Source organism: Panicum virgatum, chromosome 1N (genome assembly GCF_016808335.1).
Source record: "Panicum virgatum strain AP13 chromosome 1N, P.virgatum_v5, whole genome shotgun sequence".
In the NCBI taxonomy this organism is placed as follows: domain Eukaryota; kingdom Viridiplantae; phylum Streptophyta; class Magnoliopsida; order Poales; family Poaceae; genus Panicum; species Panicum virgatum.
Window position 1 is genome coordinate 43124915 of NC_053145.1, and position 15356 is coordinate 43140270.

The window sequence follows — 15356 nt, forward strand, 5'->3', positions numbered from 1 at the left end:
CAGGTTTTGAGTTTTGGCCGAAAATTCTTTTTCCTTCCATAAAAGCTTTCATCATCATCATCAGAGGCTCCCCCGACAGAAAAAACTTCTTGATATTTCCTTTAACTGTAATAACATAGCAACAGCGATGAATAACATCTAGTGCAGTTATATAGCAGCAAAGTCTACAGAGAAAGAAAAGAATTGATCTTTGTTGTCGCTGCAATAACCTTTAACTTTAGAGATTTATAACTGTAATAACATTTGCCAACTGTGGAGATATCTATTGTATAATGATGCCTGAAATGATTGCATATGCATATGTTTAATTGGGCTGACCCGTGATGTCTATTGGGCCATCAAAATTGCAAAATGCTAATTTGGGTCAGCCTATGGCCTCAGAAGTTGACCTTCAGGCCATGAGGGCCAGATCCAAGACCTAGTCCGGACCGGCCCATTCTCATCCTGATGTGAGGTGAGACTGAGGCCCGAGGGCGAGGGGGCCGGGGGTTCCCCCGGCCGACAGCTTCCTTTCCGTCGTGCGGATCAGACTAGACGCTGTTTTTTATTTTTATATTTGTTTTGTTTTTTACAAAAATATATTTTCAATTTAAAAATTTACAAGAATATACCCCGGCCGCCCCGCTGCCGGACGGCAGGGGTTTATCTGCAAAAAAGTCGACAAAAAATTGCGCCGATGTCCCTAGAGGACCGGCCGCCCGGCAGTGGGGCGGAAAAGGCTGGCGCGGCAGATAAGCCCTCCAGGTCGATTTTTTTTTGCAAATAAGCCCCTGCCGCCCTGCTGCCGGGCGGCGGGGCGGCCGGGTATATTATTGTAAATTTCCAAATCGAAAATATATTTTTGTAAAAAACGAAAATAAAAAATAAAAAAAACCGCCAGACTAGACCGCGCGAGCCGCAAACGCGATGCGATCCGCAGGAGCGGCGACGGATCACGCGGAATGCGTGGCCGCTAGCCCCACCTACCGATCGGTCGCCGTCCAGCAGCCAGCGGCACGTGCCGCCGAGCCCGCGAGCCGGGACGAGTGGTGACTCGGATCCGCGTCTCTGCAGACGCAGAGCGCACCGACGCTAGCTCCGCTCTCCCCAGCCGCCCGCCGGGCCACGGTGTCAGCGGCAAGTAGGATCGGTACGGTCACCGGGGACGTGTCACGTGTGAGTGGCGACGGCTGTTGGTTGACTACTCCGAGCGCGAGGCTGCGGCACCAACTGGATCACTGGAACCTGAAGGGAAGAGAAGCTTCCCGGTGAGTCGGATTTGAAAAGCTGTTCCGACTTCCGAGCTGTAGCTGGAAAGCCTTTTTACGTGTGATTTGAGGAGCTGTGTTTAGATCTGTAAAATAGTGGTAAAAAGTATTACATCGGATAGTAAGTATATTGTAGAATTTTTCGTTTGTTTGTGATAATTATTATCCTATCCTGATCTAACTAGGCTCAAAAGATTCGTCTCGTCGTGTACATCAAAACTATGCAATTATTTTTTTTATTTACTGACATTTAATACTTTATGCATGAGGCAAAAGATTTAATGTGATATGTAAATAGTAAAGTTTGGAGAGAGAAATTTTGGAACTAAACACAGCCCAGATCTCTCTTTGCAGGGAGGGCATAGGTCAACGACGCCCGACCCTGGCCACTCGGAGCCCGTTTAGTTTCTCAAAAAATTTCACGCGCTACAGTAACTTACAACGATTGATTATTAATTTGGAGTATTAAATGTAGATAACTAACAAAACCTATTTCATAATCCCCCGGTGAAATCGCGAGACAAATCTAATGAACCTAATTATGCAATGATTAGACAATGTTGTGCTACAGTAACCACCTCTAATGACAGATTAATTAGCCTTAATAGATTTGCCTCGTGATTTCTTGTCCATCCATATAATTAGTTTTATAATTAATTTATATTTAATACTCCTAATAACGGTCAAACGACCAAAAAAAATATCGGGAACTAAACGGCCCCTCATCCGACTGCCCCCCGTCTCCTTCCTCGCACTCTCGCCACCGTCCGCCACCCAGATGAGGCCAGACAGATGCGAGACCCTTTCTGCCTCACCTGCAAGTCTGCAACTGCCTATATAGCCATCGCAGCCACCAAGCTAGCCATCCCCCGGCCGAGGAAACGCAACGCAAGCGCACACGGATTCATATACCTCTCTGTTTGGGGGGAGCGGCGGACGAATCGGGTGGGAGCGGAGGATGGCGGCAGCAGCAGGAGCCGGGAGGCCGTCGATAACCGCGCTGCCGACACCGCCGGCTCCATTACCCTCCAGCAAGCTTGTTACCGCCTGCTTCTTCGCCCTGCTCCTCCCCATCCTCCTCACAGGTGAGTTCAGCCAGCTGAATCCCCATGTGCAATTGTCCATAGAAGAATCAGCTTGCCAAACGCCAATTCTGATAGCATATGACCAAATCCCAAATGCCATTTGTCTCCTTTGTCAGTGTACCTTCTTGTCAGTCCCCCGGTCATTGACTCCGTTACGTTCTTGTGCTGCCTTGCCAATGCAATCTTGGAGCTCGAACCCATGATCCTAGTTGTTCAATCCCGGGTTCATTCAGATCACCTAGTTAGAAATAAAATAGAATGCGCGTTTGATGAGACCAACCGTATCGTCATCCACCACTTCACCGTTTCAAGCAGGCGAGATGGAATGGGACGTTCTCCAGCTCGCCAGGTAGGTGCGCCATGGCGTAAACCGCCGCCCACTACGGCGGCATATCTCGACGCCGAATCACCGCATCAACTTTTTTCACATCTCCTCTCCAAGCTCGAAATGCCCAGTGGCCGCCTTAGTTTACTCGCTCCAGCACAGCACCCCCATTTCCTCCCCCGTCCTCTGCCCAAGCTCAAAATGAGCTGCCCCTCCTTAATTTCTCCACAAAGTTGCAGTCGCCAGCTGGACCCCCCATCCCATGAACATACTACTAGCATGCAACTCGCGATTCGGCATTCCGTGTGGTTTTGGAATAGGTGGGCCGATTTATCAGCAGTTATCTTTTCTTGGGGTTCTTGGGCAGCAGCTCGCAGTGGCAGTCCGGCAGGCAGAACCACATGCCCATGTGGTCTCCTGAGATCTTGCTTCCATTGGATCGCGTACTCCGTACTGTCATACCTGTATTCTACTTGTAGTAGATTTCTTTCTTAGACAAAATTGATAGCGTATTCGACGACATTGCCGTGCGTGGTTTCCAAGTTAGTGCTGCTACAATGGTCAAACTGTAGCACGAGAATCGAAACTGCGCTTGTTCATTCGCTTGTTTCACTTTTTCACGGATCAAGGTCTCAAGGACGATGATCGATCGATCGATGAAACTTGGCAGAAATGTGCAACGAGATCATACTTATTATTAGCATGAATGGTTTACACGTCCTTCCTGGATGATGCAAACAGGAACCAACGAGAATGAACTGTTGATTTGCAGGGGAGGTGGCGGTGGCCGAGGCTCTGTCGATCGGGGTCAACTACGGGCAGATCGCCAACAACCTCCCGTCGCCGGCGCGGGTGTCGTGGCTGCTCCGTTCGATGCGCATCAGCAAGGTGAAGCTCTACGACGCGGACCCCAACGTCCTGCGCGCGTTCCTGGGCACGGGCGTCGACTTCGTGGTGGGCATCGGCAACGAGGCCGTCCCGGCGATGGTGAGCCCCGCGGCTGCGCAGGCGTGGCTGCAGCAGCACCTGGTGCCGCACCTCCGCGCCGGCGCGCGCGTCACCTGCGTCACCGTGGGCAACGAGGTGTTCAAGGGCAACGACACGGCGCTCCAGGCGGCGGTGCTCCCCGCCATGGAGTCCGTGCACCGCGCCCTGGGCGCGCTGGGCCTGCAGGGCCGCGTCAACGTCACCACGGCGCACTCGCTGGACATCATGGGCGTCTCCTTCCCGCCGTCGGCGGGGGCGTTCAGCCCGGCGGCGCTGCCGCACCTGCGGCCGTTCCTGGGCTTCCTCTCCGCGACGCGCGCGCCGTTCCTCATCAACTGCTACCCCTACTTCGCCTACAGGGACGACCCGGCGCGGGTGCCGCTGGAGTACGCGCTGCTCCAGCCCAACGCCGCCGGCGTCGCCGACCCGCACACGGGCCTCCGCTACGACAACATGCTGTACGCGCAGGTGGACGCCGTGTACGCGGCCATCCAGGCGCTGGGCCACACGGACGTCGAGGTGGTGGTCTCCGAGACCGGGTGGCCGTCGCGGGGCGACCCCGACGAGCCCGGCGCCACGCCCGAGAACGCCGGCACCTACGTCCGCAACCTCCTGCAGCGGATCGAGGCGGGGCAGGGCACGCCGCTGCGCCCCGCCGCGCCCGTCGGCGTCTTCGTCTTCGCGCTCTTCAACGAGAACCTCAAGCCCGGCCCGGCGTCGGAGCGCAACTACGGCCTCTTCTACCCCGACGGCACGCCCGTCTACAACGCCGGCGTGCACGGTTACCTCCCGCCGATGTTCGCCGTCTCCAACGCGGCGCGACAGGTAGCCAGCCATTGTTCAGCTCTGCTTCAGGCTTTGTTTAGCAATTGCTAGTCTCGGCACGTTTGTTTCTTGCAAAATTTCGACGTGTCGTGCGTGGTTTTGGATAGCTACGGTTCTTGCCTAGCTACCTTTTGCCTGTAGCCCTACCACTTCGCCGTCGATGCCGTCACCGGATTGTTCCGGCCTAGTCACGTTTTAGTGGAGCTGGGAGATGCCGAGTGGCAGCTAAAGTGGCCATGCCCGGGGTTAGGCGAGGAATAGAGTTGTCCACCAAGGCCAAAGGAAGATGCCGTAATCGGTAGTTGCCTTAGCACAAACACACAAACACACAAACAAATGCATGTGTCTGCAATGATGGGCGAAAGCATCGTTCCAGCATCAGGTAATCGTCACAACTATTCCCTCGTGCATTTGTGTGTTTGGCAGGTGATTCAATTGTTTACGCTGGTGGCCGTCGCGTCCGTCGCCTTCGTCTTATCCTGACAGCATGAGCTACCGACGACGGAGTACTAACAACTACAGACAGGGAATGTGAGCTGAGCATCTCGTGCTGACAGGGTTGGTTTCCTGTTGCAACTCGCGAGGTAAATCAGTTTGAAATTATTTCTTTTTTGCGGGTACAGTTTGAAAAAAATGATTTTACATCATGTGTTTCTCTGTATGTCTAGACAATTAACAAAGCTGCATGTTCAGCAGGGGCTTACTGAGTGGTCTGGTCATCTACACCTTGGTGTACTCTGGATTTATGATGGCGTTCAGGAGCCCCCTTCCTTATTGGACTCATACTGACATTAGGTTAGAGCTGACTGAAAAATGTGCATGATAGACTCATCAGAGCTTATCTTTTGAGCCAGAAAGGTAGGAACAGTAGCAACAGCTGCATTGACTGCTACTATGTATTGGCAGATAATTGATATCGATTCAATACCATGCAATACTATTCTTTTCCAGCTTGGTAGATTTCCCTTGTTTTAATCTGCATGTATGGAGTTAGGAAGCTGAACGCATCGTTATTTGACTGAATGCTTGTCCTTTAGTATTTCAAAAAAATGCTTGTCCTTCACTGGCGAAGACAAGCAACAGGCAGGAGACACGTTTCACGTCAATTCTAGAAATTGTCACTTCCAATCATGAGTCAATTCCCAGAAGGCTATAACAGTGTGTGCCTATCAATAGACAGAGTTTGAAATTAATGCCCAAGTCTGATGGCCCTATTTACGGGTGTGTTTCCTTTTACATGTTCTGCTGGGGCTCCATTCAAAACGAGTAAAATCATACCCCTTGTTTTCGTGCCATATTCTGAATTTGATCTCCAACCCCGTGAATGGAACTACCTATACAAATGTGCAGGTCAATGACACCGGTATGTACATCAGCTTGCAAATCATGGTCTTTCAATTAAACCAACACAGCTTCCAAAAAACTGGCATGGCAGAGTGGTGGACTGGTGGTATGCCGTATGCCTGCCAGTGAGGTCCAGAACCATCAGATTTCACTTGGTTGAATGGTTCAGTCAGATCTTCCATTCACTTGGATGCCAGATTAAAAATTTATCATCCAGCCAGGACAGAAGATCATGTAGAGCTACTATGTGTGTCAAGTATATCCATCGTGCCCATCACTCTGATTCAAGCTCCTTAAATCTCCTCTCCCACTCCTTGACTTCATAATCCTGCTCTAACAGGTCCTTTTGGGTAGTGTAGACAATCTCCTCTGGTGTAATTACTTTCCGTTGTGCCATGTCACGTGCACTGAGTAACTGAAAAGATAGGAAAGCACAAGACAAATTTATGGTACTTCAAAAGTTCATATTAAAAAAACTATCATTTAGTGAAGGTATGAAGCCAAGTATCATCAATTACTATCTAAAATGGGTTAGACACCAAGATAAATTGACTAATATTGAAGAATGCAATAAACATGTGCACAATGAAAACTTTCATGTTCACCATCTATTTTCACTTTATACAAATAGCCAAATATGAAGCAGCTATTGACAACAGATGGTCCAAGCTCCAAGCTGCATAATAAATGAATAATATCGCACGTTGTTATAGGTTAAGCACCTCTCCAGTGGTTTCTTTCTAGAAGCTTCTGATGCAAGGAACAATAAAGTTGCTACCTATCACAAACAAGGATGTCCTATAAGGTTTATGTGCATAATCAAACCCATCCTTGTTAGCATTAATCTTGTTACTAGATAGCTGTGTCCAGGTTCAACTAGTGTCTAGATTCATTGCTATTAGTGCTAGCTAGATTTCAGCTCTAGTTAAAAGAGAATAATATGCAAATCATGTGGCCACTGACTGCGCTAAATATGAGGATATCATGGACAGATGTGCAGCATTGTATTAGCTATATATGTGAGAAAAAGATGAAGGAAGTCTGGCCGCATCAACCAAATAATTCTTGTGTTGTTTTGTGCTTTCGTGTGTGTCCACAAGACTAAAAGAGAGAAACGCTAGTTTGTGTTTGTGATAAACACTTAAGATAGTGAGTGATTTCCAACGATCCCAAGGTTCTTGAACAGATCTATGTGTTGGTAAAAAACAATTACATAGAGTTGTGCGGAACTTCAATTGTTATTACCTTTCTTCTGAGAGAAGAATCTGGTGACAGAAGTTCTTGAGCTTGCTGTTCTCTGGCCTTATTCCTCTTTCTAATATCGTTGTTGGTTTTGCGTACCAGAAACCATCTAAATAATGGTATTGCAAAAAAGGAGCCGGCATATATCTACAAGTGACCACATTGTATCAGGACATATTATTGATAATATTCTTAATTCATAGGTGCACAATGTAATTCCACCAATCAACAATTTGCAACATTCACGACATTTTCAGAAGTTCCCATAAACAGGAGAACGGTTAGTGGTTCCTGTCAGGCCATATGTCTAGCTGAAATGACAAATGAATCGAAGGTCCACCTTATAGAGAACTAAACTGGCATTTCAAGGCCAGTCATACCTGAAGTAAAGGATATAATTGTGCAGCAAATGAGATAAGTCCACCAGGAGTCACTGTCATTTGCCTTCAAGGTAAATTTTAATACATATGTTAGTAAATGGAATCACCATCCAATGGTACTTGGGGCCAGAATTAAAATTCTTACTTCAACAAGTTTCCAAGAATGATGACACCAAAAAGATTAAGTCCTCCCAAACCAGCAACCATTGCCTTCTCTGATGCACTCGCTTTACTGCATAATCAACAGGTGACCGCAATGAAAAATACATAAAATAGATAATATAGCAAATTTAGAGCTGATGGGAAAAAAATACAATCAGGCATTTCAGTTTTTCCTTTTTTTTAGGGTAAAATTTTATCTAGGCTAATTCAACATTGGAATGGATGATATATACTGACCTGAATTTCCACAGTTTCTCCTCTAAGTACTTTTCAACTCCACCAAACATAGCAGACCATTTGGTACCCACATATTCCCTACTCCCACCACTTTTTGAAGCAGTACGTTGCAGTGATGGGAACTGATATAGAATGTTTCCCTAAATAAGGAAAACAAAATCATTAAGTTATTTAAAAGTTCAACACATCAAGCAAGATGTGTTGAACAGTTCAAGTACATTGGCAATTATGTTGAGAAAGCCATCTTTAGTATGTAGCCGGGTTGAAAGTTTAGGCTACATTAGACAATGGAAGTTCTCTAAAAGAGTATTAAATATTAGACAGAATAAAGTTGGACCTGCTCATCAACCTCCGGATGTCCCTGGAAGCGTAAAAGAACTGGAAGAATAAATGATTCATCATCCTGCAATTCAAGAGATTATATGAATATGATAAGCCTCGCCTCAATTTATAATTCAAAGGAAGAGTATATTGCTTTTGAAGGTGCCAAGAGTAGAGAACTAAATTAAGTCTAACAAAATAAGTAATACTACATATGAGCACTTTGGGCCAGAGTTTCCATGCCTTGGACTCTTCTGATGGTGGTGGCACGTCAAGAAACGGTGCCAATTCTTCAGCTGTAACAACTCCACCATTTGATGAAATATACTGCCCAATCTATGAAATATTCAAGGAACCATTAGAAATCCATAATAGCAATAGTGAATTTATGATAGATGTCCATGGCAATTTTGAATAGAAAAATCTACATTTTTTTCTGAAAAGTAAAAGGAAATACCATCTTCCACCGCTTCTCTTCAAGCCCATCGTTTGGATCACCATCCCCAAACACAAATGAAAATACCTGTGGAATTGATTTAATCAACATTACATAAAGTTTCAGCTACCCACACATTCCATCATTACACATTAAGAATAAACAATCAAGTCAAACCCTTTTAGATTACAGATTCAATAAAGTTCATCCCGTCGTTCTCTTTTTCTACTCGACGCCTTCTGTAATAATCTGCATCCAAATACCTGCAGGCCCATGAATAGTGTGAATAATAAGAATGTACATGATCATTTTTGTTCAGGTACAAAGTTGCAGTTCCAAATGATATGTGTAGGTTTATGTCCCATTTCATTAATTCATTGTAGTCGCATTAACAGGAACCGGTATGAGGTATAACATTGGACCTCGCAGCACCAGAATACAGATTCGTCTAGCAATTGAATAGCTGGATAGCTTAAATCATTGCTACTGTAGTTAGAGTTGCCGTCACGAATATTCCACCAGGAAAATTATCATGCCCAAATCATTGGTTTCCATGAAGAGTGTAAGGATGCATTCCAAGAAAAACATATATAACAAGAAAGCACTTCAACTCAATGTGGTTTCTACTATTGGTTTGTCAATAAGCAACATTTCAAATAGAACTTCCTTTGGCTTTCCCCCCTTTCCCCTAGGATGGTTTATTTGAACATGAAATTCTAGAACACTACGCATGCAAAGCACTGGCAGTATCCAACTTGACATGTACTGTAATAAGTTATGTGGTGACACTTTGAGTAGCTCCACAAGCCCAAGGGCAAAGGGGGTTGTCTTTTTGTCCCTTTAAGACAAGAATATAATTGGATAATCCAGCAGTTTAGAAACACCTTATAAAAATCACATGAAACTTACCAAAACATATCTGTCGGAATGATGATAGTTGAACCATAAGATCTCCGCCGCCTACCACGACTATCTTCATCACTGCTAGTAGAAGAGGAAGTACTATCAATCAAATGCACCGTTTGGTTAAATGACAATACCTAGCTTAAGTTCCCAAAAAAATAATAATGAAAATCTTCAAGATTTATTTAGCTTTACGCTTTATGAGTCGAATTAAGACAAGAGCACCTCTAGATATAGTCAAACATCCACAAGAAGAGGTAGACATATTGGTTAAAACTACTCTTCATTCTCAGCATATGTTTTAGTCATCGATGAGTAAGATATGACAGAATGATCACTTCAGGGAATTGAATAATATGACAAAGATGAAGACATCCAGGATAGCTTTGGCATTCAGTCAATAAACATACAGTAATTAGCACACACAAACTCCATCCTGTGATAGCAAACATACCTTGAGCTCGAGAGAATGGCAATTATAGTAGTGTACACTAAGACAATGGAGGCAATAAGTGCCGTCCCGAATGAAACCCGTACCAAATAAGCACCCACTTCCTGAAAAGTGAAAAAGAGCACAAGCACAAACCAGTATCAGCAGAATTCAAAGTAATCAAGAGCACCCTTTACATCTTTCCTTACTCCAAATACCTTAGCTTTATCCACCAGAGGCTCGACCCTCATCCTAAATGACTTGCCTGCAAGCTTTGTCCTGTAATCTTTTGGGAAGACGTATAGAACTTCCCCATCCTCTGACACCTACACCATTCGCAACGATTATCACCAAACACCGGAAGGCAAGCTGCGGAGGAGACAAGGATACTAACAACGGCGCACCTCCAGGAATCCTTCGGTGTCGGCGGCGAGAGCCTGGAGCGCGCGCTCGGCCTGCGCGAGCTGCAGCCCGGCTCGGGAGGCGACGTCGCCGATGGTGACGCGGCCGCCGAAGTGGTCGACCGCCTCCATGGCGCGGTCCCGCACGTCGGAGGGGAGGCGGTCCGTCTCCACGGCGCCGCCGGGGCGCGCGAGCCCGGGCGGCGCCCCGATGGTGCTCCCGGCGCGCGCCCGCACGTCGGGGCGCCACGTGGGCGGCGGGGACCGGCCCGGGGCGACGCGGAGGCGTTGGGGAGGGGGGCAAGGGGTGGGGAGGAGGAAGGCGGCATGGCGCGGGGCCCTGCGGGAAGGAGGGAGGGGCGGGCGGAGACGCACGTGGAGGGATAGAGAGATGGCGGCGGCGGCGGCGGCCATGGCGGACGCCGGCGTGGTTTGGGAGCGGGGTTTAGGCGGCGGTGCAGGGCATTCTGCGGGGAGGACGGAGTGGCTGTGGTCTGTGGAAGGGGAGGAGGAGGGAGGAAGACTGGAAGAGATGGCTCGTGTGTGCTGGCCGTGGCCACGAGATCGGATTTGGTCGAAGAAGCCACCGGGTCCGAACCGGAAGTTGGCTCCGGCTTGGGTCCGTCTCCAAGAGAATTCAGCGGGCGGAGGCGGTAGAGGCCGGTGTGTGTCCGCGGATGATACGTATGTAAACGGGTATGTAATCGGATTTGAATATTTTTAGGGTTGTAAATTGGTGATCGAAGCACTTGCCCCCTTCCACCATTGGGATGCGGTATCGCAGGTATCCCAGGAAGCCATATTTGCAGTCGTCACAGGTACACTGGCACCAAGCTCGGCCTGTAGGCGTCTGGTGTAGCAACATTGCGCAATTAAGTGCAGAGGTGACTCATCCATATGTCCACAAAAAGCGGGCACTTCTTCTGGTTCGGCTACCCCCTCCGATCAAGCCAATCTGTAGTCCACAACTGGTTCTGGTAGGCTAGCCAAGCGAAGATTTTACATTTTGGCGGCACCCACGCTTTTCCATACCAGCTGATCCAGATTCGTGTCCATAGCACCAAAAAATTGAGCCATATTTGGTGGAGTACTCTCCGTTTGCACTTAGCTTCCACTCGATTTGTCCGGCACATCCGGATGTAACTCAACACATTGCAGTCGTATCCAAAGGTTGAAAAACTCCACAAAGTGCTGCTGAGAGGTGAGGAGTGGAATCTTGATGTTCCGCACCCATGAGTTATCCTGAATCGCAGCTCTAACTGATAAGCACTTTCTTTTACTGCAGGCAAATTAGTTGGGAGCCAAGTCTTTTGGTGCTTAGCCTTCTAGCCATGCTGATTGCCAGAAATGAGCTTTACTTCCATCCCTAATAGTGCTTGTGGTGGACGCGTTGAGCAACTGTCGGTCAATCTCATCACATAGGATTTCCATTCCTACCCAAGGTTTGGTGTCGCTCTTCCAATAGTGCCAAAGCGAGCGAATCCGTAGTGCCCGTGCAAACTTCCTAAGGTCAAGAATTCCCAACCCTCCTAGCTTAGTCGCCCTGTTGCATCTTCACCAATTGACCTTGCATTTGCCTCCTGAAATCCTTTCAAGGCCAGCCAAAGGAATCTTCTATGCCTTGAGTCAATTTCGTTGTACACCTCATCAGAAGCCCTGAGCGCAGTTAGGAAATAGATTGTTCCGTCCTGCAATACATAGCAGGCGCCCTTGCCAGGAGCTTAATCTCCCGATGAGTGGTTGGAAGTCTACCTGTCGTAGCCTGTGAATGGTCGGCGGCAATCCGAGATACTTTAAGGGGAATGCTACCCGTTTTGCAAGAAGAGGTGCCACTACCCCTTCGAGATCAACTCCTGCACAGCGAATTGTTGCAACTGTGCACTTCTCAACATTTGGTGACCATTCCCATTGCCAAGCCGAAGTGGTAGAGAATGTCTTTTAGCACTCTGACATCGGTTTCTAACATTAGATCCAAAGGGTGAATTGCTAGAGCAAAAAGCATCGGCGAGAGATGATCGCCCTGTCTCAATCCCCTCTCATGCTGAATCGGTGGCCCCCACACTCCATTGACTAGCACCCTAGAAGACAAAAGGCCCAACTCTGATACCAATTGTAAGGATCGCCGGGGTGTCCGACCCTAGAGGGGGAGGGGGTGAATAGGATCGCTAATTCGCTTTCTAACCTAGGGCTCAAACTACTTGCATAAGATAAACCTAACACGTCCTACACATGCTAGTTATGACTAAGGTTTATCCATGCTACTCTCTACTTACCCCAAAAGACTTGCAACCTATAGCCAATCCTAATCAAACTAATTAGGAAAGTAAAGGCACGCAAGATAGAGTAAATACGAAAACGTAATATGGTAAGTAAAGAGGTAAGGGAGAGAATATGCAAACTCCCCTGAAGACACCAAGACACACGATTTAACGTGGTTCGGTTAGGACACCAAGTCCCTCCCTACGTCCACGGCCACTTGTCCAACAAGAACAAGTGTGATGCCGAGTCTCTTCGCTTGATCACCGTCTTGCATTCGCCACCAAGGCTTTCGGCAAGCAAAGGCTAAGTGGCGCCAAGTCACCAAGACAAGGCCACCGCCACCGTCTCTCTCAAAGCGTCACCAACGGCACCGTCTTCGCTATCGGAGTTTCTCACCAAGAGGGGTCTCCTTCCCTGCACAAAGTGTCGTTGCCACTCCACACCAAGTCAGAGGGTCACACGACGATTACAATGATTGCTTGCCGCAACAAGACTTCTCTCAAGAGAGCTCTCGCAAGAACTAATCCCTACTACAAGCACTAAGCCTACTCTCGCAAGAGTGCTTAAGCTTATATGATGTACAATGAAGCTCTATGGTGGTTGGAGGTGTTCTTCAAGTGTAGTGGACTTCTCTATCTCTTCAGCAACTCCAGCACACACAAAATGAGGCATGGGGTGTGATATATATAGCCCAACCCTCCAAAACTAGCCGTTAAGAAAAGCTGACAGATTTCCTTAGCACCGGTTAATCCGACGCTCAGGAAAATCGTCATCGCCGGTTTAACCAGTGAGTGCATTTTCCCAGCAACTAGCCGTTACTGCTCCAACGGCTACTTGATCAATTGCACCGACGCTCTTGAATTTATCGTCGGTTTAACCGGTGTATGTAAGCTCAGAAAACCCCAAAAAATGGAGTCTCTGGACAACTGCACTGACACTTGTCTTCAGGCATCGTCGGTTCAACTGCCGCTAAACCCTAGCCTCAACTTCTGAGTCCATTGCACCGATGTTGGCGCTCCTTAAGTACCCATTTTATCCCTTGTTTATCCTTGATAATGGCATGAATTCAATATCAAAATCACTAACCGTCCTAACCCCGGCCTAATTATTGGTCATTTTCACATATGCACATATATTTTGGAGGAACTTCGTTTTTGCAGGTTTTTGGCCTATTTTGGAGCACGAAATGACGAGGCCCGTGATCGAGCGCTAACACGGAGAAAGACGAAGGCCAAAGCCCAAAGGAAGGACCAAAGCCCATGTTGATTCAAAGCACATTCATGCACATCCATCCTCCAAGAGAGCCCAAAGGACCAAGCCCACGAAGATGAGATCAAGATACTTCGGGTTAAGCAAAGCAAATGAAGATTTAAGGAAGGATTCCCTATCTTATCCTTTCCTCGAAGATATCTCCAAGATAACAACGTCCAAAGGGGTGCAATCGTGAAGGACAGATACTCTAGAAGATGCGAGGAGTCTACACGCCAAAAATGAGACCGAGGCGAGCCCGAAAAGGGGTAGGCCGGCCGGCCTAGGCCCATGGGGCCGGCCGGCCCAGCCCTTTTCTGAGGCGGTTTGCCTTCCCCTTCGACCGGTGGCTTCCTCGGCTTATAAATAGCACGCACCTTATTCAACTCGAAGCATCCATCCAACCAGAACTCGACGAAAACCTAGGGCCAAGACCGGAGGGAGACGACGACTGCCGCAAGTCTTCGAAGTTGTTTAGGAGATGGCTTAGGCCATCCCTAGCCGCCATGGCCTCCCTGCGTGGTTGTGTCATGGTGGAGTTCATGAGCTAGTTGGAGTCGTCAATGGTGTATACGCGGTGGTGGCGATCCAAACGAATCTATTATGTGAGTAATGTCTTCATGTCATCCGATCTATTTAGCGATCATGTCTCTCCTCTTTCGATTTCGTTCTTGCTTTGGGTGCGCTTATTCCTAGATCTATTCTCGAGATAGATTGCATGGGGTGTTCTTGTAGCTATGGTGGCTAGGAGTTCATACCGGATCTACCCAAAGGGGGTTCGACTTGCTTCAGGGTATCCCATTGAAAGGGGTGGCGTCGTGACAGGCCGTTGCCACTAAGTAGGTTGGGTATCGAGGGATCGGATTGGAGGTTTTGATTTAAAGAGGCTTTGGATGAGATGCATGTTGATCTTACTCGTTTAGCTAGAACTACAACTAGAATGCGTGTGATAGGTTTAGTCATGCCTTCGGTCATGCTTTATCCTTACCGATGTTCATGGATGAGATCAACCTTCGTACATCACTCATATTTATCAAAGGTTCACCTTTTATATGCAATTAATGCTTCATGTTAGGATAGATCCGTTAGATTAGATGGAAAACCCTAGTAAGTTCATTGTCGATCCACGGATTGATAAACCTTAGGGGAATACTCTAAGGGAAAAGCTACCACGAACCGTGCGCTTGCGGTATACAAATCGGGGGCGTTAGTGAACGTCAACAACCGACGCCATCATTTTTCCCATCGTCGGTTCATCCGGTGCACTCTGCTGACTGAGTCTTCTCTGAACTCATTGCACCGATGTATGTAATTTGCCTCACGTCGGTTTAACCGGTCAGTGCAAATTACCTCTATCTAGGTCATTTTTCGACCTGCTTTCTTCGGGGTTTTGTATCTTTTCATCCCTTGGACCTATAAGGCTGATAATGATCATCTTAACACATATATTAGTCCAAGTGTTGTGTGTGTCATCAATCGCCAAAACATTATATTGAAATATGACATGAGAGGCCATTTTCGCTA

At 47.5% G+C, this 15356-nt stretch overlaps 2 protein-coding genes across 4 annotated transcripts; one reads left to right on the plus strand and one right to left on the minus strand.

The window, feature by feature from the left end:
* Positions 1 to 1989: 1989 nt before the first annotated feature.
* Positions 1990 to 5429, plus strand: LOC120655940 (glucan endo-1,3-beta-glucosidase 14-like). 2 transcript variants are annotated; one of them, XM_039933924.1, is made up of 4 exons: positions 1990 to 2332; positions 3430 to 4469; positions 4896 to 5053; positions 5166 to 5429. In XM_039933924.1, the coding sequence occupies exons 1-3, from the start codon at positions 2206 to 2208 to the stop codon at positions 4950 to 4952; spliced, it is 1224 nt and encodes a 407-aa protein (XP_039789858.1). In that variant the 5' UTR covers positions 1990 to 2205; the 3' UTR covers positions 4953 to 5053; positions 5166 to 5429. The 2 variants fall into 2 exon arrangements, with proteins under 2 accessions (XP_039789858.1, XP_039789859.1); XM_039933925.1 differs by having other exon boundaries at positions 5163 to 5419.
* Positions 5430 to 5571: 142 nt separating this feature from the next.
* LOC120655939 (uncharacterized protein At5g03900, chloroplastic-like) lies at positions 5572 to 10862 on the minus strand. Of its 2 annotated transcripts, none has more exons than XM_039933922.1 (13): positions 10329 to 10862; positions 10143 to 10250; positions 9949 to 10049; positions 9501 to 9575; positions 8782 to 8854; positions 8613 to 8678; positions 8399 to 8491; positions 8172 to 8237; positions 7835 to 7974; positions 7581 to 7667; positions 7436 to 7499; positions 7059 to 7202; positions 5572 to 6228 (listed from the first exon to the last, which is right to left on the minus strand). In XM_039933922.1, the coding sequence occupies exons 1-13, from the start codon at positions 10737 to 10739 to the stop codon at positions 6088 to 6090; spliced, it is 1569 nt and encodes a 522-aa protein (XP_039789856.1). In that variant the 5' UTR covers positions 10740 to 10862; the 3' UTR covers positions 5572 to 6087. The 2 variants fall into 2 exon arrangements, with proteins under 2 accessions (XP_039789856.1, XP_039789857.1); XM_039933923.1 differs by having other exon boundaries at positions 9501 to 9572; positions 10329 to 10861.
* Between the last annotated feature and the right edge of the window lie 4494 nt (positions 10863 to 15356).

What these genes read in the sequence shown, in the direction of transcription:
- LOC120655940 (XM_039933924.1), top strand. Translation starts at nt 2,206, where the DNA reads ATGGCGGCAGCAGCAGGAGCCGGGAGGCCGTCGATAACCGCGCTGCCG. An exon ending in CCTCCCCATCCTCCTCACAG is followed by an intron (nt 2,333 to 3,429) that starts GTGAGTTCAGCC and finishes GTTGATTTGCAG; the next exon opens with GGGAGGTGGCGGTGGCCGAG. An exon ending in TCTCCAACGCGGCGCGACAG is followed by an intron (nt 4,470 to 4,895) that starts GTAGCCAGCCAT and finishes TGTGTTTGGCAG; the next exon opens with GTGATTCAATTGTTTACGCT.
- LOC120655939 (XM_039933922.1), bottom strand. Translation starts at nt 10,739, where the DNA reads ATGGCCGCCGCCGCCGCCGCCATCTCTCTATCCCTCCACGTGCGTCTC. An exon ending in GCCATTCTCTCGAGCTCAAG is followed by an intron (nt 9,576 to 9,948) that starts GTATGTTTGCTA and finishes CTCTTCTACTAG; the next exon opens with CAGTGATGAAGATAGTCGTG. An exon ending in AAGAGAAGCGGTGGAAGATG is followed by an intron (nt 8,492 to 8,612) that starts GTATTTCCTTTT and finishes AATATTTCATAG; the next exon opens with ATTGGGCAGTATATTTCATC.